Raw genomic sequence first — 20,030 nt, 5'->3', positions numbered from 1 at the left:
ATTTTGATGCTGAAACTGAGCAGTAAGGGGAGTTGCTATGACATAAAATGTGACATTTTATTGAGGCCAGATTGCAGCAGAGGCCAAATTCAAGATATTGTCTCTGCAGAAGGACCTTTACCACAGGCCCCTGCAGCACTAGCAGGTCTTAGATGTGTACCCACAAGAGAAAGCTCGGCTCAGTGCTGATACCAAATAGCAGATCTGGGAAGTAGAAAAAGATTTTTCTTCTTCTATAGGAATATTACTTCTAAATAGAGGTATTCAACTGTAAATATCTAAGGAAGAGATGGAAGAACCCCTTGGAGCATGCAAGGAGAACTCCTTGGTGACTTCCCTGAGACTTATGCATGCTACCTTTGATGGTTCTTCTGGAGCATCTTGCCTGGCGGGCAGTTCCAGTGGTGCACCTTGATCGCCAAAGATAGAGTCTGTGCTTTCTCAGTTGGGTAGGTGCCAGAATATTGTAGTAAGAAAGAACAGGCTCCAGGCAACTATCTGAAGAGTACAGGAGGGTAACAGCTGTAGGTTTTCTTGGCTTGTAAGATAGAGTCTGTTGTCCTGGCAGGGCTGAAATACATAGCTCTCTAGTGAGATCTCAGGACTTTTGCTACATTTATTAATTCCCAAATTACATTGTTAATTCCATCAGTTCGCAATCGTTGTGGTTATATCATGGCTCTGTCACAAAGTGCTTACAGATTCCAAGGTTTGGGTTTGTTGTTTTGGTTGCTTGGTTTGGGTTTTTTTGTTTGGTTTGCTTTGATTGGAATTTATTCATAAAATATCAGCCTGTGGTTCTAAATGGTACGGACAACAAAAAGTAGATGCTGGCAGAATTTTTTCCTGGAAGTTGTGTTTAGCTCCTGATTTTTTTATGTGTAATGCCATTGGTTTATAGATTCAATAGTGGAAACAGACTGTACTGATGCTGAGTTCTTAATTGCTGTTTTGGCAGCCCTGGGGCAGGCATTACGCATGCCTAGTTTGTTCTGTGGTGCAGGTTAGTCTGCAGATTCTTCCAGACTAATAGAGAAAGATCATGTTTTCTCCATCAGTTTCCCTTTTAATAGGAAATTACTTTTTCCTGTCCCACCCAAATAGATTCATCTGCTTCTTTCTTTCTGACCTGCAAAGGTCTTCCTTCTTGCTTTCTCAGCACCGTGCATTGGCAAGATTCCCACTTACCCATGGCTGCCTGGCCTGTCTCAAAGGTGCAGGGATGTGCCACCTGTGTGTAGACAGCAGCCCTGAGGGACACATCACACACAGGTGCTGCCAGGCCCTGCAGAGAGCCTGCACTGACAGACAGACAGTCCCAGCCGTGGTTCTGAGGGTGCCTTTGGTCTGTGTGGGCGCAGGTTCCGGAGCGTCACCAAGCAGTACTTCCGGAAGGCGGACGGGATCCTGGTCATGTACGACATCACGGCCGAGTGCTCCTTCGTGGCCGTGAGGAACTGGATGAGCAGTGTCCAGGTGAGAGCGGGACCCGGCCTGCAGTGCTGCTGCTGCTCCCTTGCTCCAACACTGCCTGGAAGGGATGTTTTTCAGTGCCCCAGGAAGTCCTGTTGACTTTGTGAAGCTGAGTTATCAAAGCAGATGCCTGTGCTGGTCAGTTTGGAACCAGAGGCTTTGTGTGGAGGGTAACAAAGGCAGAGGTAGCCCATTAAATCAGGGAGGGTTGTTTCTGTGGCAGAACATGATGGGACCTCCCAAAACAGTAGTGTGGGTTTGTAAGCAGCCCATGTGCACTGGCTACATCTTCTGAACATGGTCACATCCCACCTGTGCTCAGGCAGGGAGCTCTCCTGGTGTCTGGCCTATGCACAGGAAAGGGAGATGGTCCTTTTTATTTCCTTTTTTATTTTAAAATTTGGTAACAATGTATTAATACTGCTGGGTTTCCCCCTGTTTTTTGTTTCCAAACACTCACTAAAAGCATTTATCTGTGGCTTGTATCTTCTTGGGGACACAAAAATACCTCTCTTTAAAATTTAAATTAGTTGTGTGTAGATGATCAAGAGGTGAAGGCAAATTTTCAAGGGCGGTTTTGTTTTGATTGTGCTGAGTCTCAAAAAACCCAGATCTCAGTGGAATGAGTAAGTATAGGTTGGAGGATTCTATCACTGTTAATTTCCACAAGCCTGTTGGGGAAAAAAACAACCACTTATGTCTTTGGACTCTAAAAGATCAAATGTTGGGATCTTCAAAACTAACCAGCCTCTGAAAATCAGGTTCCTTTCAGGAGGAAGTTTAAACTGAGTGCACAGAAAATCAAACCACGTGAAATCCATATATTTTAATCTGTCTCCTTTTCCTCTCCCCATCTGTGCATCTGTTCAGGTTTTGTGTGCCATGCAGAGCACTTGAATGTGAAAATAACTTTGAGCCTTGTTCTTACTCTGACCGTGCTCTAGTGAGCCAGTGGAGCTATAGAAAGTTTGACCAGAGGTAAGGGGCTCCAGGAATTGCCTAGGAATAACAGTCCCTACAGAGACAGTTTACAAGGGATGAAGATTGGTTAGCTTGTTTGGCCAGTGGATTTTCAGCAAGGGATCATTGAGTTTAGGACAGCACATCAGGCACTGTACTGCACATACAAAACATACTGAGCTTATATAGAAGATCTGCTAGATCATAAATTCCAAAATGCCTATGGGACAAGGTGCTTTTCTTTAGGCTTCTTGTTTTCCTAAGAGGCATTTAAGTCCTGTCTCTCCTCTGTCACTGTCCCAGCTCATACCAAACATTTGGAATGTTACCCTAGTTCAAGCTTCCCTTCACAAATCCCTGGGGCTATTGAAGGAATTACCCTTTAATGGGCCTGATCCTGCTGCCTCTGAAGGTCTTGTTTGCTTGGGCTGGAAGGATCTGCTCTGAGGGGCTGGGTCTCTAGGGGTCTTTATTTCTTTTGCAGGAAGGAATAGAGGATGGAGCTGTGGTGTTTCTGCTTGGAAATAAATTGGATGCTGTGCAGAGAGAGACCCGGAAGGTGCCCAAGGTGGAGGGGGAAAGGCTGGCGAAGGTGTGACTCAGTGCTCTGCTGTTTGACGTGCTCTGCAGCCACCCTCCAGCTGTGAGCAGGGCAATCTGGCTGGCAGAAAGCCCTTCTTGGAGCCCTTTTCCAGTATGGTACCTTCCCTCTCCCTCCCACCCCCTGTTCCCTGTTTCTCCAATGTGGACAGGTCCCTCTGGTCCAAGGGAGGATGGGGTGGTGGCCTGTATGTGGCAGACGGTGGCCCTTGAGCAGGCTCACTCTTGGGGCTTGATGCCTCATTACAGCTTTTCTGAGGGGAACATGCATGGCTGATTTCCCATTTGAGGGCTCCCTAATGCAACATCCTGCCTCTTTCCTCACCCCCTTGTCTGCCTGCCTGCTGGCACCTTGGCCCCTGGGTTGGGGGAGACAGAGTTTCAAAGGCTTCCTGCCTTCTGGACTTGCAAAAAAAGGTAAGGGAATCAAAGTACCCCGGACAGATGTTTTCTCTTCCCAAACAACTCCCCCAGTGCTCCCTTCTGGACACTCTGACTTGGCCCCCAATGCTGAAAAAGCATTTCCTCCTCCTGGGTGGGTGAGCAGGATGTGCACCCAGCAGGGTAGCAGCCACTCTCCTGGCTCCATCCAGTGGCTCTTGGCAGGGTTCCTGGGGACGAGGGTGGGCCAGCTCCCAAGGCTGTGGGTGAGTGGTGACTGGGGAGAGCTGGCAGTCACTGTGGGTGCTTGCTGTGCTCTCTGGCAGGAGTACAAGGCTGTGTTCTACGAGTGCAGTGCCATGACTGGCTACAACATCATGGAGCCCATGCTGCACATGGCCAGGTCAGTGAACACGAGCTGTCACCCTGGGACACTTCCCTGGCTGGAGGTGACTGGTGTGGGCTCCCCTGGGGAATGGGCAAGGAGAGGGGGGTGTGAGAGACTGACTTTCTGTCACATCCCAAAAGAGACCTGACTCCAGGTCCTTGTCTTTTGTGCCTGGAGAGCACCAAGTGTAGACTGGACTCTGCACAAAAAACTTCACCTGATAGAACTGGCTGTTGCAAGATTAGGAGTTCAATTTGAATATTTCATCACTAAAACCTTGAATACTGTCCCAGATTTTAAGCTGGTGTTTTCAGTTTGAAGTCTTCAAGCAGCTCTAAGGGTTCTTTCTCCCCTATCTTAATAAGCATGGTACAGACTGAGCTATTTTAGTGGCAATCATTTTAAAAGGAGGTAAGATACCATCCAGCTGAAAAAAATTGTTCTAAAATTTTTAGTTAAAACAGGTAGTTTTTGGAAAAAAAGTATTTCAAATCTTGCAAGAAAACTATCCTTTTCTTTTATCTCTTCACATCCTCCTGCATCCTATGTGTTAAAACCACAGCAGGACTTAGCTGTTCATTAACTGGATGGATTTACTTATCAGTTAGGTGAATCACATCTCCCATAGCACGTGCCTTCAGCATGCTTTATTACCATGGTGCTGCCCAAGATGGCCCAGACAGGTGGAGCAAACAACCCAGGATTCTGACAGCAACAGGGGATCTTGGGAATAAGGCACAGACCACTCACAGTGGGGCTCAGATGACTAAGCCATGGTACCCCCTCTTGTATGTGCCCAGTTTATTTCCCTGTTCCCTAGAAATCCATGCTCATTCTCTGTGTGTGATTTATCTAGCCCATCTTCCAGAGAAGTTCAGTCTTTGGGCCTGTCACTTCTTGCAATCCTAAATGTAAATCCTAAATGGCTGGTGGAGAGCAAAGGGCAGAGGCAAATGCCTTGGCAGGAAGAGCTCAGTAACCAGGTTGTGTTCTTGATCCGTGCTGTTCTTTCCAGGTTGCTGACAGCACAAGAAGACAGACAGAGGGAGAATGCCCTGCAGCTGGAGGATATCAGCAGGAGGAAAGGGTGCTGCACATAAAGCACACCAATGTGTCAGCAAGAGACATGTGCCAATGCTGTATCATGAAGCTGGAGGTTCCTTTCAAGCAAGCTGAATTTGATGGTATCAGCTCTCTAGAGGCATGGGATGGTATCAGCTTTTCCCAGTCTGTGAATTTTGAGGCATAAATCAGGGCAAAATGTGCATATTATCTGCACTGTTCTACTTCCCAAGTCTGCATGCAGCCCTGGTCTCTAGAGGCCTCTGCTTCTTTGGGGGAATTTGGCTGGTCTTAGCTAGCAGCACAGACTGGGCCTTCGGTCTGGAGAGGTTGGTTCCCTGTAAAGGGATGAAGACTTGTTCCTGTTCTTTCTGGCAAAGAAGTGACCTAGCAGCAGAGAGCAGAGGACACAGTGGGTCTATATTAAATGGCATTTCCGTGTAATAGAGAAAGATATTATTTTAAATTTGGGCTAGCTCTAAGAAGTGATCCATCTGTCTCAGAGGGAAGCATCTCCTCTTGGTTCTGCAGTGGCAGTGCTCAGCTGCCACTGAACACTTCCACCACTTCCTGCAAGATCTGGATTGGGCCCTGGATTTACTGCAGCATTTGGCTGGACTTGTCAATATTGTAGTTAACAGATGCCATATGTGGTCTGATAGCATGAGTCATCCCACTGGCTTTCATTGCTTTGTCACCCTTATGGACCTTTTCACTGTCCTGTCCTATGTTTACAGAACACAGAGCTGCTGCCCTGGGACCAGCAGGCGCTGGCATGTGCTGCTGATTCATGGCCCCTTGCAGAAGCTGTCTGTACAAACCAGGGGAGCCATATAGAGCCTGTTTTAAGGCTGAATGCTGCCTGTTTCCTCCCATTCTCTTATCCTTTCCTGAAGAATCTCCAGCAACTTGGAACTGCCTTACCCTGGATGATCCCACCAGAGTGCTTTCAAATGCTCCTGGATGGAAGCACAAGGCAGATGGCTGTGTGAAATGTACCTTTTTCTCTTGCAGGGACCTTGAGCAACAGCCTCACTTGACTGGTGAAGGGCCTGAGTAAGAGCCAGACTGAATCTGTTTCCACTGGGAAGGGGCCTTTTTGTCACTAAGGGGTGGGGCAAAGCAGGGCAGAGATAGAAACTGTCCCCAGAAGTGCTCCTGTCACCAAAGCTGCCGTGGTGCCTGGGCATGGAGCTTCTGGGATGTGATGCTTTCTGGTTTGCAGCTCAGCAGCTCTCAAAGCCTTGGGATTAGGTGAGATTTTTGTTAGTGCCCTTTCCCCTTTTGTCTTCAAGGCTGTTTCTGTATGTGACTCTGACATTGTAGGCACAAGATGTGATACTGCAGCTGTGACACAGCCCCCAAACCTTGTGGCATAGGCAAGGCCTGTACTTGTCCATGGTCTTTCCTCTCTTGGGATGAGGCGGTTACTCTCAATGTCTGTTTACTGCACAAATTTTGCTGGGAATGTCCCAGGCAGGAAAAGTGCTCTGAGTCACCTACAGACATCAGCATTACAAAGAATTTCCATGGCACCTCCTAGTGCCCTTCTGATAGAAAACAGGAAGTTTTTCTCTGGAAGAGCAGGATTTCTGAGTAAAAGGAAGAGCTAAAAGTAGTGAGATCCTGCTCAGTCCTTACTCTTGGCTGGCTGTGGCTCACACTGTTTAACTGTTCTAATGCCTTCCAGAGACTGGGAATCAGAAAGCTACAAGAGGCCCTGAAGGAACCAGGGTAGCTGGTGAGGAGTCTGGACTAAGACCTACAGTGCTGCCAGGGGAACTGCTCATGTTTGCAAGAAGTGATTTTTGGGAAGGGGAATCCAAGCTAAGGTATTCTGAACCTGTGCCTCCCACGCTGTGTACACAGCACACCCCAGACAAAGGTGTGAAACACAAACATGGGCCAGTTCTGTGTATTACCTTTATCAGTGCTGTCATACTGCAAAGGCAAGAACCAGCAGGTTCTTTCAATGTACAACCTTAAGTATGTTTTCTTAGTGTGCAAACAGTACAGGCAATAAAGAAATGCTGTCTTACAAGTGGTTGTGTTGAGAGATGTTTTACAGGTGCTGCAGGACATCAGCCTCCCATCTTCAATCACTGATCCTAGTGTGACCTTCCCTTCTCAAAGCTCAGGAAGTGGCCTCTCCCCCATGGTGGTACACAGGGGGTCTTACAAGCAGGGACAGAGTTAACCAGGAGCCCATGTCTTGGGGGTAGCTCAGAAGAAATTAATCTCCAGTCTTTTTTTAACCTCCTTTAAGCAGCCAGAGCCTGTCCAGCTGATTAGGGAAGGCAGAGCACAGAGGAAAAAAGGAAAGACACTTCCCCAGTGTCTGGGAGTATAGTGCTTTCAGACAGGGATGGGTTCTCACCTTGTTACCTGTATCCATAGAACTAAACCTTTATTTTATTCATGTCCCATGCATCCTTTTCACTAGAGTTAAGAATTTGGTTGCCTTTAATCCTTGTGCCCTGGCATGGCTCCAGCTGGATGTCCATGCATTACAGAACTAATCACTCTGCAGTTTTGACCAAACAAATTATTACTCATTTCCCCTGCTATAAACTGATAGCACAAGAAGTTCCTTGTAACATATATTTTTTGTAAGCAGGAAAGGGTGGATTTTTGTTTCAAGGATGACAAAGTGGCACAGAATTTGAGTAGGCTGAGCTTGGACAACAGTAAGCAGCAGGGTTGGGGTTTATTACTGGAAGGTCTTTTGTTGCCTCTCAGCACAATCATTAAGTGTCCTCTTGCAAGACCCAGGGTATCTTGCTAGTTTTTAAACCTGTCTGTTATCAGATCTAAATGAGACCAGAATTTTCAAAAAGTTCTTCATTTTACTACATCCCCCTTTTTTATCAGAATCTCTCCTGCCTCTGAATGGAAGCTCTGGGAGCAGCCACCCTTTGTAAGTGACTGCTGGAAACTGTAGCATAAATGCAAATAATGAGATATCCTGAGGGGGCATGAGATGAGGGAGGATGCAAAATAAGACTGCCTGGGGGCTTATACATTCACCATATTGGCTCCAGCCTCTTAGTGAACAAGTGACTTTTTGCACATAATCTGTAAGGTATTTTGGAATCATATCACAAGAAAGGACTCTTCTTACAGCCTGGGAAGCCTTGTCCTGGCACATGCAACAGTGCACCTGTGTACACAATCAGGTGTAGGGGTAAAAGCAAAAAAGCCAGCTGCTCTGATAAGTAGCCATGGCCCCACAAATCCCTGCAGGCCGGCAAAGGGACCTCACTCTGCTTTGCTTTCACTTGTCTGTTTCATGTCAATATGCTAAGGGTAAGCATAAGAGGATTAGGCTGACAGCATCTCTTTGAAAAGCCAAAACAGGGCTGAAAAGAGAGCATTAAGCCACAGTGTTAAATTTGAAGCTTTTCCACAGGACAAATGCAGAAATTGCAAATGTTTGAGATGTTGTTTTCTAGTACCTTCTTTATTCCAGGTCCAAGGGACCTTTTCCATTTACATACAATTAATGAATTCCTGTTATGAGGATCATGCAGTCACCCACACATTATTATTTTCTGTCCTGTCACCTTCTTCTGTTTATATAATTTCATTATCTTTTTACTTGTTGATTGCTTATACTATGAACATATATATTTGTTGCATTAATAAGTAGATGGGACTCAGTTTCTTCATGCAGAAAAGTCAGTTCTTTATTCACAAAGCTTATATTTATAGGAAATAGCAGAAGGCACTTAGCCCTAATTGGCTAACAATACATTTACAGTTTATTGGCTGGTAAATGACTAGGCTGTATGTCTGTCAAATCTCTCTATATTTGGTTAGTTTACATATTTTGTTCACTGATTCCTGTGGGACAGATTTCTTGTTTATTACCAGTGCAACTTATTTTCCTCTCTGAGAATAAGTTGTTATGCAAACAGATTCTCCCGATTTCTTCACCTGAGAACTTAGCTAGCTGCACTTAGAAGAAGTAACAGGCCAGCTGGTAATGCAGCAGAGCAAGGCCTGATTTCATAATGCCTTTTTTTCATAATATCTTTACCTGCATGCAACATATATTGACCAAATACTTCATCTACAATTATAAATGTATCTCACAGTCCATCATGCACCTTCAAATGCTCTGTTTGGCAGTCTCCCGTTCAGTGCCAATAGACCCAGGCAGGGCCCTGCAGTTCAGAGCTTTGTTAGGAGGTGCTCATTACTTCTCTGGCTATTGATGAGTCACACGGAAATTTTTCCTTGGCGCGGCTACAACAACCCGGCTCCAGCCTCTCCAGCCTGCAGGGCATGTTTATATACATATGTATATATATGATGCTGCAAACACTGAAAATACTAGTCCACAGGAGACCTGACCAGGTAAAATTAGTCTCCTCAAGGTAAACCAGTATCTGCAGTAAAAAAAAAAAAAAATCTATTACTCCAGCAATAAACTGAGAATGTGGAGGTGAGGTCCTGTGGTGTATGTCGCCTGTACCTGCAGGCTCTCCCAAGCACAAAGAAGCACTTGTGCCTGGTCGTGCCCATTTACTGGCCCAAGTCTGCTGGGGTGGGGAGGTTATGTGGTTTCCTTTTTGGACATGAAATCCTGGACATGGCAAGAAGGCCCAGTGTGGCTACGCAGGGCTCCACCAAGGAGAGGCAGGGCCCGGTGTCGCTTGTGGCTCCCATGTTCTGCCACGTATTGCCTGAAACAAATCTGTCACTGTGCAAGCTGATCCCCCAAGGCTCTGTTTGATCACTTGGTTCTCCGGCAGCTCTGAGCTAAAGTGAGCTTCGTCCTTGGGAAGCATGAAGTGATTTCTGAGTTGGGCATATGCAGAAGTTAAGGAAAGTACTCAGGAGGTTCTAAACTGGCCTCTCCATTCCCTGCCAGCTCTCCTCTCTTCATCCCACTCCTGCAAAGCCATGCGAGGCCACTCAGCCATGGAGAGGGCGCCGGTGTTTTCCCGGGAGCATCCCTCGCACAGGGCTGCTGCTTAGCACAGAAGTATGCGGGCTGTGGCTCAAGTGAGGTAATGGGAGGATGAGGCAATGTGCCAGTCAGGGCTTGATCCTGATTTACAGGGTGTTTCATGGAGAACACTTTTAACAAGCAGATCTGACGCCTTAAAAAAAAAAAAAAAAAAAAACAACCAAAAAAGCCGCTCCATCTGGAGTTCTCTGTAACGTGTTGCCTGCGGCAATGGAAACGGCAACGTGAGCCGCAGGAGCCGAGAGCCGTGGTTGCGGACGGCCCAAGCCGGAGGGCCGGGCCGAGCGGGCCGAGCGCGGCCGGCCGCGGGGGAGGCGGCCCGGGCTGGGGTGGGCCGGGCCGGCCGCGCCCCCCTCCCGCCCTCCGGAGGGTTTCTGCCGTCCCTCCCCGCCGGCTCCCTCCGCGCAGCGCGGCAGGTCGGGGCGTGCGGCGGCGCCGAGCGGCGGCCCAGGGTGAGGCGGAGCGCCCGAAATGGCGGCACCGGTGGGACGGGGAGGCGGGGGCGCCGCGGCCCGGGGGAGCGGGGCCGGGGAAGGGGCTGGGGCGGCTGCACGGTGGAGCCGGGCACGGCGCGGCCCCGGGCCCCGTGGGCGGCAGCGGGCCCGGCGCTCCGTCCGTCCCTGCCGACACCCGGCACCCGTGGGGACCTGGCCGCGGCCACCCGACCCCGGCTCACCGCAGCCCCGCTTTGCTTCCCCTCCAGCGCCCTGGGCATTGCAGGGGCTTGGCCCTTGTATGCTTTGTTGGTTTGGGTTTCTTTTCCTTAGAAAAGTGTTTTAACCTGTTGCGGGTGATGTCATAAACTTTGCACAGCCCGCGGAATTAGTAAAGGTGTTCTGAATGTTGCCATACATCTTGTAAAAGGATTATTACCCACCTCCGCCTTTTGTTCAGGTAAATTTCCCTGTTGTTCAAATAAAGAATTGGCCTTTATGCTGGGCTTGCAGGACCCTTGTAGGCGGAGGAGGGGGAGAACGAGCGCTTGTTTACCGCACAGTCCCGGCGATTTTCTGTTCCCTTCTTTTTCTGGAAGCTGCATCAGATGGGGAGCTGGTGGCAATGAGTTATTTATGCACCGTGGTGCTGCTTGCCATGAGGAGTCTTTACTAGTAGCTTCTTCTTCCTGTCCTCTCATGAAGAACATAAAGTGCGGTATTTTTTTTATTTTTAAAGTCTGACTTTTCCTGAGGGCTTTTGTAATCAACTTGTTGCAGTATCCTGTTGAGTTTTAGCAGTGACATGTCTTTATTTCAGGCTACTCGATAGCATCCCCTAAATTCTGCCCTGCTTCACTTCCTTTGTCCTTCTACAGTGCTTCCTTGGCTTTCTCTGAGTGATGCCCTCTAGAAAAAGGGTTGCTTGAAATAGCATCACCCAACAGTTTTGAAAGATGTCTCCTTTGAGAAAAGACATTTCCTTTGTGACATGCATGCCCAATGCCAAGGTTCTTAGGGAAGCTTTGGGTGTGATAGATGGTCTTACCAGCTGGTATTGTGGAGGCTGAAGAGTCAAAGAGTCTCTTAGCGTGCCACCAGTAGGACAAAGATCCATCCCAGTTCTCCTGCCAAAGGACTGTCTGGTGGTGGAGGGAGCAGAGTGAGCTGTTGCTGAGCTCATGGTAACTAGAAAAGTCAGTGCAGAAGTTTCAGTGCATTTATATTCTCTGAAGCATTTTGTGTGCCTGGGACAGGCAGTTCCCAGTCTGTGGATTGTTGGAAGCTGGGGTGGCATCACTTGTGCTTTATGCATCTGGTGGCAGGTCACAGGCACAGGGCTGGCTCACACAGGTGGGCTCTGTTTGCCGTAGCTGCTCTGGTGCCAGCACTTCTGTGTCAGATGCCCTTACTGGCAGCTTGAGCTGCGAGCTGGAGGAGGTGGCAGCTTTTGAGCTCCTCCATGTAATTCACCTCAGATCACATCCTTGCTCTGTGGTTTGCTGATGGGGTCTTTGAGTTCCCAGCCTGTATTTACTTCTGGTCATATGCTGTATTTCTGCAAAAAGTGTGCTTCATTCCAAACTGTTGCTTGTGTTCATTGCCCTGTGGCTTCTGCAGTGGAGAATGACTCCCCCAGTTGCCTGCTAGAAGTCCTGGCACTCCCTGCTGTGTGCTGGCTTCAGGGATCAATGAGAAAATGCCTTTTCTGAGTGCTTGAAATAATGTTCCTTGTGTGACACTTCATTTTACTCTGGAGTCTGAGGTGGTTAATCCCTCTTGTGGTACATTTTGTGAGAGTTTAACCAGTTAGTTTTGTTTCTCCTAACTCAAAGCAGGTGTGTTAAAGGGGTTTTATTTGCTGCTTGCAGTGCAGCGTCCGAAAGTTTATCTCTTTGGGTGTGATACATTCTTCAATAAGGGGGTGGAAGAAAGCTGCTGGTATTCCCTGTCAAGCAAAAATGCTTGGTGGGAGTGGCTGTGAAGGGCTCTCTTTTCCCTTAGGAACTTTCCAGCAGGCCTGTCATTCCCAGCAAATAAAACTTGTATCCTGACTTGAACTGTTTCCATCACACATGCACAGAAGGCAACAACTCCCTAGCTCTTGAGACAGTCCTGAGGGGGTTGATTGGAGAGCTGTGTCTTTTCTAGCCAGATTATCCCACAGGCAAATTCACTTGTTCCCTCTACACAGTTTGGCTTCTTAGCTCAGGAATGCATTGAACTGTTGGTTATGGATGGAAGGAAGATGTTTGTTTACATGTGTTTGTTTGTGTAACATCTTTTATCACCATGTGTGATAGTCTGCTTGTGGCAGACTATCCTGTCTGGCATTTCCAGGTAATTTGATCATTTATAAAGCAGTCATACTGTCCCTCTGTTCTTCTTGTGCCTTCTAAGGCAGAAGCTTAGAAAGAAAATTTTGACAGCTTCTGAAAAACAAAAAGGGTAGCTGTGCTTTTTCATGTCCCAGTTTACCATTACTATCCCCAGTGGCCTCATCAGCCTTGTTCCTTAAGCCTCCTGAGGGGATGTTCTACCCCTCAACTCTACTTTCTGCTCTTGAGCTCAGCACTGGGTTATCTCCAGCTCTCCCTGGGTGTGTGCACTGACAGCTGAGGTGATGGAAAGCCTGAGGGAGGGGACTCCTGGAAATGACAGCTCATCTCAGCTTCTCTGGCTTTGAGGAACAGAAGCCTAAGTCTCCTTGGTTGTTTAAAAACCTTCAAGATCCTAAGGTACAGACCAGGTCTCCTTCTGTCTCATTCACTCATCCTGCCTTTCAGACACTGAATGTGGTTTTTCTTTGCCACAGCAGAGCTGAAATGAAATAAAGTGTCACTGTAAAACAATCCCATTTTCCCATCCTTTTTTGTACGTGCATTTTGACAGAGCTTTTCCCCAGGATGGTGACCATCTTCCCAGTCTGTGAGAAATGCTACCCTGCTACCCTGTGTCTGAAGCCAGGGTGTGGAGGGAGAAATGAGGAATGGCAGGTGTGTGGAATGGGGATGAGGTGTTCTGTCAGTTCTGTGGAATGTGCCTCATTCCATCCCTCCCCACAGCACAGGAGCTCTTGGCAGGGATCTGCCCTATAGTAGCAGCACTGCTGATGGGCATCTCCCTTCAGTGCTCCTTTCTGTCCTGCCTGCCAGACTCCTCTGGGTGTGATCTCACAGCCTGGGATCCTGGGGAGTGGATTCAGGGAGTCCTACTAAGTCCTGTGTCCTGGCTGCTGGCAGTCATAAAACCCTTGGCAAAATGAGCAGGAGGGTGATGACTATTTTTTCCGCTCCTGGAATTTCATGGCTGAGTAAGAGATATGTTTTGGGGTCTGGACATTTGGGTGTGGTCAGCTTGGTCCACGTTTCTAGCCTGAATTTCTTGTGCTGGTTGGGCAGTTATGACCCCAGTCCAAGCTGGAAAACTGCTGTGCAGCTCTGTATGGCCAGAGTGCAGTAAGCTCAACATGGCACTGAAAGTGTGTCCTTAGAAGGATGCAAGCAGAATTGATGCCATGACATGCCAGCTGGGCTTTTCATGGCGTTACACACATATATATATATATATATATATATAAAAATATAAATATAAATATATATATAAATATATATATGTGTGTGTGTGTGTATTTCATGCATGCTGTTGAAGCCAGTAGTGGTGGACATTATTGGAGGCAGGATACCAGTTTAGTGGGATAAGGAAGGACATCAGGAATTCTGTTCTGCAGCAGTTGAGGGAGGGTCCTTGGCAGCTGTTTAAATTCATTTGGGTGCTGATCTACAGGCACTGTCTGCAGGGTGCAGCCAGGCAAATGCACACTGTGTAGCTCTGATGGACATGGCATTGCCTGCATCCCTGTCAGCTGCCATGGAGCTGCCTTTCCTTCCTGCTGAGGTGAGTGCATCCTAGAGGGGAAGTGTGGAGGATGTGGGGTGTGGCATGGCCTCTTAAGAGAAGTGGAAATGAGATGTGTGGGAGGTGCAAGAGAGGATGTTGCTCAGACCCACAGGTTGTTCCTGGCGGCGGTAATGAGGCTTCATAAAGAAAAGCCGAGGCAGAAGTCGGCGACATAAAATGTTTGGCATTGACCATTGTTTCTTATCTGTGGCTGGTGCCAGATTTGGATACAAAAGGAGCAAAGTTCACTTGTTCAACCCAGGTTTTCTTTGCTTTTATAAGAAAGAAAGTAGCAGTGGGGAGCTGAGGCAGTGGGCAGAGTTGTAGGGGTGAGTGCCTGTGCTTTGGTGGAATCTGTCCTTGTAGCTGTGATGTGGAAGATGGATGCTCTTAAGGCATGGTGGGGTTGGGCTGAAATTTGCAGCATGTTTCCCAGATGTCTCTGCCACTGTAGGAGAGGGGGAGGTTTAAAGGAAGAAACACCCTTTGAAGATACTGGGGAGGAAGATCTGCTGTGCTGTACAAATGGACAAGGTGAAAACATGTCTGATACCTCACCCTAGAACACTTCTGCTCCTATGGGGAAGAAGTGGACAGGAGAAAGATCAAGCAGATGATTACTATTTTGCACTATTGGCATTGCATAGTGGAATAACAGGTGTGTTTTAGAGTCTGGGCTACATTTGAATCTTGCTGATCTTGCTGGACTGTCCAGTCCCAGCCAGAAAAGTGCTGTACAGCTCTATAGGTGCATCTCAGACAGCAGTGCAGTCAGCTCAACACAGACTGAAAGTAGTCCTTGGCAGCTCTTTCAGTACAAGCATATGATATACCAGCATAGCTGGAGGATGAACAATGGATTAATTGGCTCATTCACTAATGAAATTCAGTTAAAACTGGGACCAAGAGTGGTTTGGGCTAGGAATTACTGTGGGAGGTAGGAATTAGTGTGGGAGAGGTTTCTGTTTTGTCTGGAGTGAGTGGCTGACCTGTTATCTGCTAGAGGAGCAGCCACAATGCCTCTGTGGTTTTTAGGGAGTACTCTGGCCCTCACTGTCCATCACGGTTCAACAATAAAGAAAATAAGGAGGAAGGATGGTTTTGGTGAAATTTATCTCCTATCAGAGCCAAGTGGCAGATAGCAGCCATGATGACATTTCTGACATGCCAGGCACTGAGCAGGACTTTTGTAGTGTCTGACAAGGCAGGCGTGAGTCATGGCTTGTGAATGTCAGTACTTCTCCTTAGCTTTGGTGGAATCCAGAAGGGAGGAATTCATATCCCACATCTCACCCCCACACTGCCCTGGGAACAGAGATGGTTGGCTCCTTTTCTCCATGGTCAGTGCTGCATGCAGAGCTCCCAGGGAGGTGATGGGGAGCTGTGTGTGCCATCACAGGGGTGTACAGTGAGAGCAGAAGCCAGGCACATGGACACGTGGGAGCAGGAGAGCATCTCCTGGTTCTGTGTTGGGTGCTTCATGCAAGGAATGTGTGGATGGGAAAGTGTTGGGCTTTGTGCTTGTGGTTTTGGCTGTTGAAGCAGGGAAAGGGTGAGTCCAGTCCTGTGTGGAAGTACCACTTGCTGAAGAGTTGACCTGTGGTTGATTGCAGGTTCCCCCTTGTATATGGAATTAGCCCTTTTCCATTTTTGCTGGGAGACTTGGCTAAAGGTGAGAGGTCTGCTGGAGGTGAGGAGACATCTGGTGTGGTCTCCAATGTGCCTTGTCCACTTGGAGGGTTTTTTAAAGGACATATTTCTTGTTATTGGGAGGATCTCCTCCTATATTTGGGGAAGAAGAACGGTCAGGGTGGTTCCTGCACCTTTGAGTCCCAGTTGTCGGGGTTTTTTCCTTCTCCTGGGCAGGGAAAGAGTGCATGTGTCTGGCTGAGCTCATGTTTGAGGAATGAGGCTGTGCTCAGCCTCAGAAACGAGCTCTGGAGAGACAAACAAAAGCCTGCTCTGTCCATTGTGCACCCCACAGGGCTCACCTCTGGTGTATGCAGTGTGTCTGAGACAGGAAGAAAAAAGGGAGCTTAAATCACTGTGCTTGGACCGAGACAAGATCTCGTCATTGCTGACTTCACCGGGCTGTTTGCCCTCGGGCACTGTGGAACCGTGCATCCTTCTCACAGGTGTGCTGCTGGAAGCCTGGAGGAGGGAAAAGCAGGCAGTGGAGAGGAAAACCTCTGCTTTCACTGGTGTCCTGAGCTTTACTTTGGCTGCAGCTGTCTCCTTGAGGAAGAGAACCCCCTTGTAGGAAAAAGGGTTTTATGGTTTGCTACTTCATAGAGAATTGTAACAACCTTTTAAGAAAAAAAGAAGGGAGGGGAAAGCCAGCTTAGATGAGAGCAGTGAGAGTAGCCAAAATAAATTCTTGTAGTTACATCAATGTGATTCTTATCAATAACACATTTACAAGGGGATAAGTGGGAAACTGATTTCTCTCTGTATGAGGGCATAACTGCTGTGAATCATCAGTATCCTCATAATTTCTGACACTGATAACCATGTGTGGCCAGCTCTGGTCCCCTTTCCCTGCATTTTCCTGCCCTGGACTGTCAGAGGTAGAACACTCTTTTGGCTCAGGTGAGTAATAGGAGGAAAATTTTCTGTGCTAAAATTGACCTGGTTATCTCCAGCATCGATTTTAGGGTTTTTCTAAATTCTTCAAGAGCAAGAGATAAGTTTTGTTTTCTGGGTTCCTCTATCCTTGTCTGTGCTAGAGGATCCTCATTTTCACAGTGGGTATTTAGTATTGAAGATAGTGACTTGGTTTTTTCAGAAACTTTTGACTGTTGTTCTTAGATTTTCTCGTGGGTATGTTTTGCTTTTAATACTTAAAGACTTACTGAGAGTCTTAACCTACAAGTGAGCTTGCTTTTCCCCTCCTGCTCACTAATGGCATTGGGTGAATTGAAAGATGGATAATGAGTCTGCCCAGCAACGGAGAGCAAAGTGCTCTGCTGCTTTTGCTGAGCTCAGAGAAGTCTGGATGCTGGGGATGTGCCAGTTATGTTTTTAGAGGCTCCTGAGGGAACAAAGTATGGCTTCTCCCATCTCCTGAGGTATTCTTGAGTCTTCTTGGTATTTGAGGGTTATTCCAGGGTAGAATGTGCTACTGTAGAATATAGAGTGGACTGTTTCTAGACTTTAAATGTTAAGCTTTAAAATAACAGGAGATCAGATGAGATGATAATGGTTCCTCCTGACTTGAAAATTGACCTCTAAGGTGGATGGGGTGGTTGTGGGGAGGATTAAGTTTCAAAGTAATTTTAGGCTTTCCTTTGTTGAAGCTTCTTCATAGAGTCCTAAGTTAACAGGAGGGTGGTTTGGTGGAGAAATCCCCTTCAGCATTTTCCTGCTCCCTTTGAAGTCCAGCTGTTTTGTGCTGGCATCTGTTAGAACTCTTTCCCACTTTCTTTTCCTTGCCAGCTCTAAATGAAGTGGGTGATTACACTGTCATGGTTTAGCCCCAGCCAGCAATTATGTACCATGCAGCCACCCCTCCCTCATGCCTCTGCCCTGATGGGATGGGGTGAAGAATCAGTAAAGTAATATAATTAGAAGTTATGGATTGTGATAAGAGCAATTTATCAACTGAACCAATGTAAAATATAATGATAGTAATAATTTTAATAATACCAATAGTAGTAAAGAAAAGGAGAGTGAGAGAGGAATAAACCCCAAGAAACACAAATGATGCACAACACAACTCTGTAGCTTGTCCCCCAGCAGTGATGAGCTCCAGGCCAGCTCCCCCAGTTTATATTCTGAGCCTCACATTTTATGGCATGGAACATCCCTTTGGCCAGTTTGAATCAGCTGTCATTCTGTGGCATGGAACATCCCTTTGGCCAGTTTGGATCTGCTGCCATTCTGTGGCATGGAACATCCTGAGCCTGACATTTTGTGGCATGGAACATCCCTTTGGCCAGTTTGGATCTGCTGTCCTGGCCGTGGTGTTTTCCTTCCTGTGCACCTCTCTAATGGCAGAGCGTGGGAAAGGGACAAGTCCTTGATCTAGAGTAAGCACTGCTTAGCAACAACCAAAACATGTTTGTTATCAACATTGTTCTCATAGTAAATCCAAACCACAGCACTGCACCGGCTACTGAGGGGAGCACGGACTGTATCCCAGCCCAAACCAGGACGTACACTGAGACAGACTGACCAGAGTTGCTGTGCTGATTATGATGGCTCTGTTCCCTTCAGGGAGAGCTGCCCTGTGCCTTTTCTCGAAGCTGCAGAGAGGAGCAGAGCGAGCCCAGCTCCCCGTGGTGCCACGGGCACAGCCAGGTGTTTCAGGGTTGCCGTGGGGCTGGGGGATTTCTCTGGAGCGCAGTGGTGCGTGCCGTGGAAGCGGGGACTTCTTTGCAGCCCGTCTCCTGCTCCCAGCCCCGGGGAAGGGCCAGCCCTGCAAGCAGGGAGTTCTTTGCAGCCCGTCTCCTGCTGCCAGCCCTGGGGAAGGGCCAGCCGTGGGCCCAGGGAGTTCTTTGCAGCCCGTCTCCTGCTGCCAGCCCCGGGGAAGGGCCAGCCCTGCAAGCAGGGAGTTCTTTGCAGCCCGTCTCCTGCTGCCAGCCCCGGGGAAGGGCCAGCCCTGCAAGCAGGGAGTTCTTTGCAGCCCGTCTCCTGCTCCCAGCCCTGGGGCAGGGCCAGCCAGTGATTGCCTGGAGGCAGCCCTTGCCTCCCGTTGTTTATCCACATGCTGGTGCCTCCCAGTCAAGTTTGCAGGCTGCTCCAAAAACAGCTGCGTAAATGGTTTTGGTGGAGTCATTAAAACGTGCTGCACAAGGGCAGGGCGGAAGGGGGAGGAATGTTTTATTTTTGGCTGGGAGTTGATTAATTTTACTGGAAGAACGATCCTTTTCAAGGCAGCCTTATGCAGCGTTGATTGAGCATTGTTTCCAGCACTGCTCCTATAGCAACAGGAGAGAGACAGCTCCTATGAACTTCGACTTACAGCTCTGGGAAATGAAGTGTTATTTTATTGCCCTTGACTGTGCTTGATATTTGATCTGACTCTAATAAAGTGATTTTAGCTGTGGAGAGGAATATAACTCCTCAAATCGTTCAGTGACCAGAACACCTCCAGAGACAATGTTACTGGGGATACGTATGAGGACTGATGGACAGAAGAGATTTCTTGTCCATTCCCGGTGCTGCTGTTAGAAAAGCAGGTATTTCCAGATGTGAGTGTTCCCACATGAGGATATTCTGTGTAGAAAGGGAGGCTCCTGAAGTTGTCACTGGCATCTGTGGCTGCCACGATGAGGTGAGAGCTGCTGTTGCCCCGTTCTGTATCTGCATGATGTTCCCTTTTCTGTCTGTGTGCCAGGGCACTGCAAAGTGCATCACCCCATTTCTGGTGCTGCAGGTACCTGCTCCACTGCTGGCGTGCTCAGGTTTGCTCTGGCATGGCTGGCACCAGTCCTGAGCTAATCAGCAACAGGTCTGAAGCAGTAAGAATGTTAACCTTGGTTTCCCCTGCCAAATCCCTTGTCAACTGCTTTTAAAATACGATTTTAGTGGAGTTCACTCTGAGGCAGGCTGCCTGGCAAAGATGTGTGGGATGACTCCAGAGAGTTGCTTTCCTTCTTTGCACCACAGAAAGTGAAAACAGGAACGACTCACTCAAAACAAAACAAGTTTTGTACAAAAGCTAAAGTTGGTGTGGATTTTTGTGCACCTCTTGCTTTGTGCTGTTTGCAGTCAGGTGTCTTGGGCACAGGCAAGGCAGTGAGTGCTAACAAATAACTTGAAAACTTCATGGTTTATAGCTTTGTGTTGTGCATTGGTCTTCCAGGAGACAGGACTGCTTGGCTGCTGGAGGATGGATGTTGAGGAGGGCAGATTC

The 20,030-nt window shown here is 47.9% G+C and overlaps 2 protein-coding genes across 6 annotated transcripts in view; both read left to right on the top strand.

The window, feature by feature from the left end:
• Window positions 1–6,905, top strand: part of CRACR2B (calcium release activated channel regulator 2B) — a 46,289-nt gene extending 39,384 nt beyond the window's left edge. For all 4 annotated transcript variants that reach the window (XM_063158708.1, XM_063158705.1, XM_063158706.1 and 1 more), the window contains 4 exons: window positions 1,362–1,476; window positions 2,918–3,025; window positions 3,741–3,817; window positions 4,818–6,905. In XM_063158708.1, coding sequence (XP_063014778.1) covers window positions 1,362–1,476; window positions 2,918–3,025; window positions 3,741–3,817; window positions 4,818–4,902 — 385 coding nt within the window. In that variant the 3' untranslated portion in view covers window positions 4,903–6,905. The remainder of the gene's footprint in view (window positions 1–1,361; window positions 1,477–2,917; window positions 3,026–3,740; window positions 3,818–4,817) is intronic.
• A 3,308-nt stretch (window positions 6,906–10,213) lies between these two features.
• The window catches only part of CD151 (CD151 molecule (Raph blood group)), a 32,106-nt gene continuing 22,289 nt past the window's right edge, over window positions 10,214–20,030 (top strand). Inside the window, exon 1 of one of the 2 annotated variants that reach the window (XM_063158703.1) lies at window positions 10,214–10,291. The gene's annotated coding sequence lies outside the window, so the exon portion shown is untranslated. Of the gene's footprint in view, window positions 10,292–16,195; window positions 16,309–20,030 lie in introns of those variants that run through there. The other variant, XM_063158704.1, reaches the window with a different exon arrangement.

This window comes from Melospiza melodia, chromosome 6 (genome assembly GCF_035770615.1).
Source record: "Melospiza melodia melodia isolate bMelMel2 chromosome 6, bMelMel2.pri, whole genome shotgun sequence".
NCBI lineage: Eukaryota > Metazoa > Chordata > Aves > Passeriformes > Passerellidae > Melospiza > Melospiza melodia.
The sequence above is the reverse complement of the archived record's forward strand: the minus strand, read 5'-3'. Positions and strand labels throughout refer to the sequence as shown.